The sequence below is a fragment of the Monodon monoceros genome, unplaced genomic scaffold, assembly GCF_005190385.1.
Source record: "Monodon monoceros isolate NGI ecotype Baffin Bay Population unplaced genomic scaffold, NGI_Narwhal_1 Super_Scaffold_12, whole genome shotgun sequence".
Lineage (NCBI taxonomy): Eukaryota > Metazoa > Chordata > Mammalia > Artiodactyla > Monodontidae > Monodon > Monodon monoceros.
In genome coordinates, this window is record NW_021703768.1 from 36,665,258 (window position 1) to 36,675,949 (window position 10,692).

Here is a 10,692-nt window from a genome sequence, read left to right on the forward strand (position 1 = left end):
AGTAGCCCCAGCTCGCCACAACTAGAGAAAGCCCACACGTAGCAATGAAGACCCAATGCGGCCAAAAATAAATTTAAAAAAAATTGATTAAAGAGAACCTATCATTTGATATCTTGTTTTCCAATTATAAGCTCCCCAGTAATTCAGGCTCTTCATTATCAGATTATCTTCATTATCTTCATTCAAAGATGTAGAAAACCATATATCAGTTATTTGGACAATATAAACAGCCATTTTATAGCTCTTTTCAGGTCTGCTTTTGGGAGGGGGCAATTCCTATGCTTTTTTAATCTGTTCCTAACAGGGACTGTGTTACGAGTGGGGAGGTCTGGCTTGGCCGCAGTTCCTGTGAAAAGTAACTGGGCGTCTTTTTTTTTTTGGAGTACAACTGCTTTACAATGGTGTGTTAGTTTCTGCTGTACAGCAAAGTGAGTCAGCCACACGTATACATATATCCCCTCTTCCTTGGATTTCTTTCCCAATTAGGTCACCACAGAGCACTGAGTAGAGTTCCAATAGGGCATCTTACATAACTGTCAGTGATAAAAACCAGCAGTGTGGTGTGGGAGCTGTTACAGACCTAGGCTTCTGAAAGGGGCCTGAGGGTATGACTTTCTTGCTGTGCCTTGTGCATCTAGATCACATCCAGCATATTGTATTTACGGTGGGGGACTGAGGTTTGAGCTGGACAGTGACAATATAGGAACAGGTGACTAGGACAGCAGTGAGTCTAGAAGTCCTGTCAGTCATTGAACAGTTGAAAGAACTGAAGATGTTTTGCTTAATAGGCATCCTAGGTTAGCTCAGAGGAATCCACATGTGAAAGAGGGAGTAGACCCTCAGACTACAGACCTTGGAAAGCAATGAGTTGGGGGTTCTTTTTGGTTTAATATAATGAGCGTGTGTGTGTGTGACATGATATATATATATATATATATATATATATATATATATATATATATATATAGTTATTGGGATTTTCTAGTAATGGAATAGAGCTAGAGTGGAGTTAGTTTCTGGTCACTGAAGGTATTTAAGCTGAGGTTGGATGGATCCCTGCCTAGAGGTAGTATAAAATGCATTTCTTCACTGGATTCATTCATTCACTCACTCACTCACTTTTTATTTGGTCCTTCCTGTGTGCTACGGACTGTGCCCAGTGCTGAGGAGACAGAGATCAATACTGTGGGCAAGAGGTTGGATTACATGACTTCAGAGATCCCATTATGGCTGTGGCTGAACGAAATTGCTTGATGCTTCAGTTTCTTTTGCCTTAATAAAAGAGCAGATATCTGACTTGCGTATTACTCTGCCTTTTAAACACTACAGCGTGTTACTATCACATTTCTTCTGTGATGTGGAGTAATGCTGCATATTACTCGCTGCAAGTAGGCCTTTAACTTATGTGCATGACAGTGTTTTTCATGGCAAACGTTTAATTCCAGGCTGACTTCAAAAAGATTCAAAAATTATAAAGTATCATGAGAGAACATAATGCTTATTAAATGTAAGGTGATATTATTAATGTTGTTGGGAGTTCATTGAACTTAAAACGTATATGGAAGAGTCAGGTTCTAAAGTCACACTTATTTTTTTGAGAGGAGTTACAGTTTGTATATACTGAGATCTTGAATCTCCAAACCTTACTATTTGTAGATTGACCGTATATCTAGACGGATTCTATTCCTGCTTGTAGAGATCAGATAGTACCAGGAGAAGCAGAGATGCCAAGAACAAAGTGTGCAGATTTGGAGGTGATATTGGGGTCTCTGTACGTTTCGGCCCATCAAGTTAAGGCCAGCTGTTCATTTGTTTCCTGTCTAGGTTTGGAATTCACCCAGTTGCAGGCCGGATGCCTGGTCAGCTTAATGTGCTGCTGGCTGAGGCTGGGGTGCCATATGATATTGTGTTGGAGATGGATGAGATCAACCATGATTTCCCAGGTAAGTGACGGGGATAATGGTGAAGTTTAGGTGTTCTTAGTATGAATAGAGTGATGCCAGTCTTAGGGCATAAACTGTGGGATTACTGAAGACCTACTAGTCAGATGAAGAGTAACCTGCTCCTAGTAAGGCTGCGGTTGAAATTAAATAAGCGAAAAACAATACTGAAAAAGGTGCAACAGATTTGTAAGCAGCATGGGTAATTTTCTCCCTCTGAGGAGAGCTGAAGGATGGGGAAAATCTTGGGAGGCAGTGCAGTGGACTGCGTTGCAGAGGGATTTGGAACAGACCTGGCTTTGGAATCCAGGTCCTGAGTCTCATTTGCTTGTGGCCTTGAACTAGGTACTCAGCCTCGGGTCCCTCATTTATAAAATTGCTTCTGCTGATGATTTAGGCTCTGATTCTTGCCAGTGTCTGAGATTTTACTGGTTTTCAGTTGTACCACCTCATGGTCAGTAAGTAGTTTTCTGTTTTCTTTAAAGTACTAGGACTTCACTAGATAAGGTGTTGGACTTTGTGGCTGTCACTGGGTAGATGTTGAATGCTAATGACGTTTGGCCCAAGATCATGTTTGTTAAAATTAAACCAGTTCCCTCTGGCACGTATCCACTGTAACTGTTTATTAGAGAAAAATAATGAAATTGTGTGTATGTCTAGATTCACATGGCATTTTTGGCAGAGTTCTAAGGTACCTTATATTATGATCCTTAAAGAGGGAATTTAGACCATTTTAATTTTATGCCCCCTTTCAGATTTCACTGTTGCTAAATTATGTGTGAAACCTGCCAGTTCCAGGAATTATGGACACAGCTTTAATATAGTACAGACTCTTAGACCATTTTCTTTTAGACATTGAATTGCATATTAAGTAGTCATTTTAAAAGTTGAAAATGGAATGCAGATCTTTTTTTTTAACATCTTTATTGGAGTATAATTGCTTTACAATGTCGTGTTAGTTTCTGCTGTATAACAAAGTGAATCAGCTATACATATACATATATCCCCATATCTCCTCCCTCTTGCGTCTCCCTCCCACCCTCCCTATCCCACCCCTCTAGGTGGTCACAAAGCACGGAGCTGATCTCCCTGTGCTATGTAGCTGCTTCCCACTAGCCATCTATTTTACATTTGGTAGTGTATATATGTCCATGCCACTCTTTCACCTCGTCCCAGCTTACCTTTCCCACTCCCTGTATCCTCAAGTCCATTCTCTACGTCTGCATGTTTATTCCTGTCCTGCCCCTAGGTTCTTCAGAACCATTTTTTTTTTTTTTTTAAGATTCCATGTATATGTGTTAGCATACGGTATTTGTTTTTCTCTTTCTGACTTACTTCACTCTGTATGACAGACTCTGGGTCCATCCACCTCCCTACAGATAACTTCATTTCTTTTTATGGCTGAGTAATATTCCATTGTACATATGTGCTACATCTTCTTTATCCATGTCACAAAGAAAGAAAACTATAGACCAATATCACTGATGAACATAGATGCAAAAATCCTCAACAAAGTACTAGCAAACAGAATCCAACAACACATTAAAAGGATCATACAGCATGATCAAGTGGGATTTATCCCAGGAATGCAAGGATTCTTCAATATACGCAAATCAGTCAATGTGATATACCATATTAACAGATTGAAGGAGAAAAACCATATGATCATCTCAATAGATGCAGAAAAAGCTTTTGACAAAATACAGCACCCATTTATGGGAGTGCAGGTCTTTAATGTTACTGGCAAGATCATTTTGGGATCATAAAAGAGCTATAAAGTCAGATTAGGTAGATCCATTGAGGGGAGGGAAAGCATAATAATGCAAGCTCCAGTCAGGGTGCTCAGGTTCAGATGCAGGACCTATTGCTTTTAAGCTGTGTGACATTGGCTAAGTTACTGAACCTCTCTGATAAAGCTCTTTGTACAGTGCCTAGCACAAGTATTTGTCCTATAAATATTAGCTTCTGTTGTTGTTGTTATAAAGTAAGGTCACCATAATTTGCCTGAAAGTAAAAGTGACCCTTTTAATTTTTATATTTTCTTTTATTATGTAGACACTGATTTGGTCCTTGTAATTGGAGCTAATGACACTGTTAATTCAGCGGCTCAAGAAGACCCCAACTCTATTATTGCAGGCATGCCAGTCCTCGAGGTCTGGAAATCAAAGCAGGTAAAGTTTCAGACTTGTGTGTCATTCTAATAATTAAAGGTCTCTTAAAACACATACACAGAACTTTCCTTGGTCACTTGATGAGAAATGATGATGCCTTTTAGGAGGCTCAGGAGTTAGAGTAGATTTAGGGTCCAGCTCTCTATATCCAGCTTCTGTCTGTTCTGTGGTCACCAGAGAACCTGAGTGAATGCCCTGATCTCGATTAGAACTAAAAGAGATTATCTGGATGGATTAACACAATCTGTAACTACAGCTGAAAAAGGACCTGTGAGCTTTTGGGATGAGTCTGGCTGAATTCCAGGCTGAGTCCAGTGAAGCAAATGGCTTCCCTCCAGGACAGTGAGTCAGTATCATCGCCTTCACATACGAAGATGAACACATTTTTTCATTTAAGTTTTTTGAAAGGGAATTTGTATGTTATGGAGTGTACAGAAGAAAGGTGATTTAGAAAACCAAACAATAACATGGAAGGAAGCAAGCCCTGCTCACAGCACATTACTTCTGAAAAAGCTGATTGCTAGATTGTAGAGAACGCAAACGCTTATAAATTTCCCTCTGCCCCGACTGTGGGCAAGTCTCTTTACCGCTCTCAAGTCATATCTGCGTTTTCAGAATCATTATAACGTAACGTATATTTTCCCTTTAATTTGTCTCTCTTTATTGTAAATGTGTGAGTTTTCAACATAGTATTTGTGGTGAGTGAGTAGATATGACATGCATTTGTTCATGTGTATATGGACAGTTGCATTGATCACCAATATTTGAGTTTGTAGGGTACATTACTGTATCAATGGTATATGGAACATGAATAAATTTGCTCTGCTTCCATTTTTGAATAGACTGCGTGTCCTAAAAGACCATAGAAAGGCTTTTCATTTCATGAAGAATTGACTTGATATTCAACAGGACAGCAACATCCACAATCCGTGTAATTGTAAATGTGTAGAACACATCAGTATTAGAGATGGATGGACTTACCCCTTCATTTTTCTTCGTGGAAGCATTCTATTAGTCATTAGCTCTGTTCTGTGACACACTAGATTGCTCTTTGGGTTCTTGTCTTATATCCTTTCTGTCTCATATCCTTTACTTTAAAGCAATGGACTAAGAATCATACCATTTTCCCACTCAACTACATTTATCTTAGGATGGGTAGTAGAAGCTTATGCACTAAATTTGTTCTCTTTAGCCCATTCAGAGAAAGATGCTTGCTTTTCTGACTAGAAAATGTTATACATAGTCTTTATAGAGAAAAGCACTGAGAAAAAAAATCACTTATCACTTGGAGATATACTATTGTTAACATGACCTTTTCTCTAATGGATATAAGAGTATGGGCACATTTAAAGAATTAAAGTTAATACAGAGTAAACATGCATTTAAAACTACTGCTTGTGTATTTTAAGTCTTTGTAGTAAAGAATTAGTAGTGGTACCTGCTTTGTTCAAAGTCAGGGCAGGGCAATGTTTGTTTGCAGAACAAGTCCTGGCCAGGTCTGTTAAATACACCGTCTCACTTAATCTTTGGTTCTTAGGTCATTGTTATGAAGAGGTCCTTAGGTGTTGGCTATGCTGCAGTGGACAATCCAATCTTCTACAAACCTAACACAGCCATGCTTCTAGGTGATGCCAAGAAGACGTGTGATGCCCTTCAGGCGAAAGTTAGAGAATCCTACCAGAAGTAAAACATAAAGATCAAGCTGTTGTCTAACAAAGCCACCTCTTCACTTGTGGGAACAGGCAAATAAGTTATTAACATATACAGCTGATACACATCTATATCAGAGCTCTTGAAAGAAAAGGAAGACTCTGAAGAAAGCAAAGCAAATACAGGGAAAATTTTCAAGAGCAGCAGTCCCTCAATTTTAAAAAAGGATTGACAAGTCTAAATGTCTTCCTGTGCATAGTTTTTGTGTTATGAATTCCAAAAGTATTTTACACAAGGAGAAGGAACAGCCTCATTTTAGATGTAATCCATTTGGATTTTCCTCAACAGTCATTAGTGTTTTAAGAAATTAAGTCTTTATGATTTTTTAGGACTTATATTATACATAGATTTGAAAAAATCTGACTCAGTGTAAACATTACAGCCACCTGCATTTATGTGTTTTCAACAAATGTGACTAATTTGAAACTTTCATCAACTCTTGAGCTGTCCTCTTACCATTTAACCATAATCTGAATTAAACATATCAAATCAGTTTCAATTTTTCAAACTGTACTTCTGATTCTATATTTCAGGGGTGTATTTTCTCACTTCTGTTTTAATACATTAAAGGACTAGATAATCTTTCAGAGATGCTGGAAACAAATTATTTGCTTTGTATGTTTCATTATAACACCAATGAAACATATAATTTGAAATCAGCATTAATTGTATTTTTTAAACCCCATTTCCAATTGGAGATCTCTCTAATTTCAGTCAATTTATAATGTGTAGTACTGTGTTAAGTGCACTTGAATGGAATTCAACTATTTGACTAATAAAATGAGTTCACCATGTTTGCATAGTGATGTAGCAATTGTCTCTGGTGACGAAAGGTTAAACTCAAGTAATTCTGCCTGTTGTTAATATCTGAGGAAGATTTTGCTACCATGAAATAGATGAGATTAATCTGTTTAACTGCTTGGAAGAATAATTTTTTTCCCAAATCAGAGTGTGTTTTAAGGTGTTATGTAAATGATAACATTTGAGAGAAATGGTGGCACTTTTTAGCTACCTCTTTGTTTAAGCGCCAGTAAAGATTATGTCTTTTTAGCACCAGTAAAGATTATGTCTTTTGCAGTAAAAGTGTAGATTTTCTTCGTGACTTTGCCATTATGCCAAAATCTCTGTATAGGTTGAATGTGTGAAGAATATTTGGAATCTCCCTCTCTCTATATAATTAATTTGGCATTAAGTTTCTTGAAACAATTATTAACATGTAAAAAGTATCTCTAAATCAGAAAAAGAAATAACTGGTGTGAAATTTTTTACTATAATACTCATGTTTATTGAGTTTAAAACTCATAGTATTTGTTGGTTTAGTAATCAGTTTCTTTCTTGCTGTGCCTGAGGTTACGATCTATTTGTGTGTGCATGTGTTTTAAATCAGGAAAGACTCCTTTTTAATTTTTAAGTGGTAAATGCAATTTGTTAATGGATCTCAGGTCATTTGTAACCTCAAGACTGAATTATATCATGAAAGTTCTATTAGAAGAAAGTAAATAGTATCTTGAGTCATGCCCTTTTCCTTTTCTCAAAGTAGTTGTAGGTATATCTGGGAAGCAGCAACTTGGATTTTTTTTTTTTTGAGATAATTCCTGCATTCAATTTAAATTAAAATAATTATACTTGGATTTATTTCCATCATTTGTAGTAAATATTTTTCTATATTTTAAAAATTTAGGATGATCTCATTTCTTTGGTACTTGCTAATCCTTTGTCATTCAGTTGTGTTAATTGAATTGAAAATTCATGCTCTGGTTGGTTTTATTTTACTTTATTGTTTAAGTGATTTAAGGGATTTTTGGATATTTAATTTCTTAAAGTAATACTCCAAAAGATTGTTGATCTTGAGTTATTAATTATGGTGAGGTCTAAAAGCAACAAAAATAATTTTCGTTCATCTTATTTTATTATTCCTCCCTTTCTGATAAGTCATATAACTGGTAAATAATGACTTATTTTTATTCTGTATTGATCTGTTTTTCACTATGTCTTTTTGAAATTCAACTAGAAATAATTTTTTTTTTTTTTTTTTTTTTTTTTGCGGTACACGGGCCTCTCACTGTTGTGGCCTCTCCTGTTGCAGAGCACAGGCTCCGGACGCGCAGGCTCAGCGGCCATGGCTCACGGGCCCAGCCGCTCCATGGCATGTGGGATCCTCCTGGACTGGGGCACGAACCCGTGTCCCCTGCATCGGCAGGCGGACTCTCAACCACTGCGCCACCAGGGAAGCCCTAGAAATAATTTTTTAAAAATCCATTATACCCTACAATCTGTTACCAAAAAAAAAAAAAGGCAGTAAAGTGCTAACATTGATTTGTCTTTTTGCCCTTATTAACCATCCTTTATTTTCTCATGTTTGTCTTAATTTGGGAGTTTGTGTTTAAGTTACGCATCCAACTAAGGAATAGTATATAGTAGATGTATAAGTTTTTATACATTCTATCTATCTATCTTGATTTATCTATCTAACCTTGGACAGTTTTCTGGTACATAAATCTCTTTATCATTCTATATGCTCTTCTTTCTAGGGTTGTAATAGAGAGACTAATAGAGAGGACTAATCTGTTCATGCAGTAGATTTTCAGTTTTTCCTGAGCCAGTGAATATCAGTTAAGTATTTGGTAATGAATCTGGAAGGTGGGCCTTGGCCTTTCTGATTCCATTTAAGTCATTACCCTAACTTTCAGATTTTACTGTTTTCCTATCCAACACAAATATGGGATATATTATGTATCATTTAGCTTTAGGGTTTAATTCAATTTATCTGATCCCAAAGCCTTAGTTTGTATAATTAATAACTTATAGCCCATATGTTCATCTGACTTAGAGGCAAATTTTCTAGTCCCCTAAGGCATAAGTCTTTTTAATTAAGGCATTTTAGTACTGGAAAGTTGGACAGCTCTTTTGTATAGATAGGGGAGAATAGTTCAGATATCTAATTTATAGCTCTTGCCAGTTTTTGAGAGTCTTTGCCAACAAATATTACTGGGGCAGAATGTAAAAAACAAAAACAAACCCAAAACTTTACTCCAGTGGGAGCAACTTTCATAATCCAGCTGCTCTTTAGAGTCCCAAGGGAAAGAAGAATTAGGTTAATTAACAAGGAGAAAAAAAACCAAAACTTTTTTAAGTGAAATTTTTGAAGTGTTGATTTACTAAGGCAGCAAAAATAGTAACATTTGAATTTCAAAGCACTCAAGATTGCTGTTCTTAAACTCTTATTTCTTAGATTTATGTATTGGGCTGAGGAATTGAACCATTTTCTTCACTATTTAAGTAATTATAGACGTTTAACATGGTATATACTGTAAGTCTGGATGCAGATCTTTCGGATGCTGGTAAAATAGTGATATAGATGATGAGACAGTAATTAGAATGACCAATATTTGAAACTGTTACATATAATGATTAAGATAGTGGTAGGAAAAAACAGTTGGATCATAGTAGATAATTCATTTGGGGGAAGAGTGGAAAACCATATTGGATCTCGGTCATGTTGATTGTCAAAGCATATGACTGCCTTGTTCTATATGAAATATTTGTACTTCATATTCTTGCCAAAGATTACAGCCTTGAGCTCTGCTTATCAGTTCTTTCCAAAAGCCATCTGTGAAGAATCATACTAATGGAAAGATTGCTTAAATGATATGGAGTCCAGTTTGCCCCTGGATATTTCAAATTTCACTCATAGACCAACTTCTTCAGAGAACTGGGTGCTTGGGCTGCATTGTCTTGGTCACTGTGAGTAACAAAGACATGAAGGCACTGGAATGGAGAGGGTGCTGGTGAGTTCAGGGGGGAAGTCCATGTGGCAGCAGTGGACTGGCAGGGACCAGAAGTGGTTGCCACGGACTTTGAGAAGAATTGAGGAAGGGATGTGGATTTGGGGTATGCAGGTGACACCTGAGGTGATGGTGGCCAGTTCCTTCCCCTCGCAATGGAGAGAAGTGAAAAGGGGAGTGAGAACTCAGCAGGGGGCCAAGGGTGCTCCTGTTTCCTCTACTATAAAGATGGAAGAGGAATATCTGATAAACTTTTTCTCATTCTCCTTCCTGTTGCATTTGGGAAGATGAAAAACACAGCAGCAATGTGATCTGATGTACGGGATAGTAAAAACCCATGGAATGAGTCATTTAGGAATTGAAATAAGGCCATTTTTTCCCCCATCCTCCTACTTTGTTTTTGGTTTACAGTAGGAAAAGCAGAACTTGGAAAGTTCTACAGTAAGGTATAGGACTACATTTAGCCTGTGAACTTTGATTTAAACCAGTCCTTTCCTGGAACTGATTTTCCAAATGCCAGTGAGTTGCTCTCCACCAGCCTTGGCTTTTTTCTTGCTTCTTTCTCCCAATTAGGGAGTGCGCTTTCCGGAGCTTAATACGGTGGCTAAACCAGTACAGCAGAGTCTTGTGCTGGTTAATTCTACTCAGACCTTGTGATTCTAGTCCTCTACTGCACACACAGGGTTAGAACTGAAAGGTCACATCTAAACCTCTCCAGAGAAATGGGAGAAAGTGTGACTAAATACATAACTCCTTTGAATTATGTCAGCAGGGTGATGATTTTTTCCCCAGAGGGATGAAACAGAATGTCATGGCTTTATCTTTAGAATGTTTCGTCACTACTCTCCAAGTTTACTGGAATGCTATGCTTCAGAAATCACGCCTTCTAGAAAAGGCCTTTGAAAGCTTTCAGGGCTTTACTGATTCATGGAAAATTTTATTCTTGCAAATTATAGTTAGCTCTGTGGTTTTGTCCCATTGGGATATATATGGGCATGGAAGCTTAGGCATACTTTAGGTCCACACCCTCGTGTCTGGGGATAACTGCTTCATTAGTGTTGGGTAGAATTATAGTAACTTGGAAAC

The 10,692-nt window shown here is 37.4% G+C and overlaps 1 protein-coding gene across 4 annotated transcripts in view; it reads left to right on the forward strand.

The window, feature by feature from the left end:
• NNT (nicotinamide nucleotide transhydrogenase) overlaps positions 1 to 6,871 on the forward strand; it is a 93,499-nt gene extending 86,628 nt beyond the window's left edge. For 2 of the 4 annotated variants that reach the window (XM_029216406.1, XM_029216405.1), the window contains exons 20-22: positions 1,825 to 1,943; positions 3,996 to 4,111; positions 5,649 to 6,053. In XM_029216406.1, the coding sequence (XP_029072239.1) occupies positions 1,825 to 1,943; positions 3,996 to 4,111; positions 5,649 to 5,798 (385 nt within the window). In that variant the 3' untranslated portion in view covers positions 5,799 to 6,053. Of the gene's footprint in view, positions 1 to 1,824; positions 1,944 to 3,995; positions 4,112 to 5,648 lie in introns of all 4 variants that reach the window. The other 2 variants (XM_029216404.1, XM_029216407.1) reach the window with 2 other exon arrangements.
• The last annotated feature ends 3,821 nt before the right edge of the window (positions 6,872 to 10,692 follow it).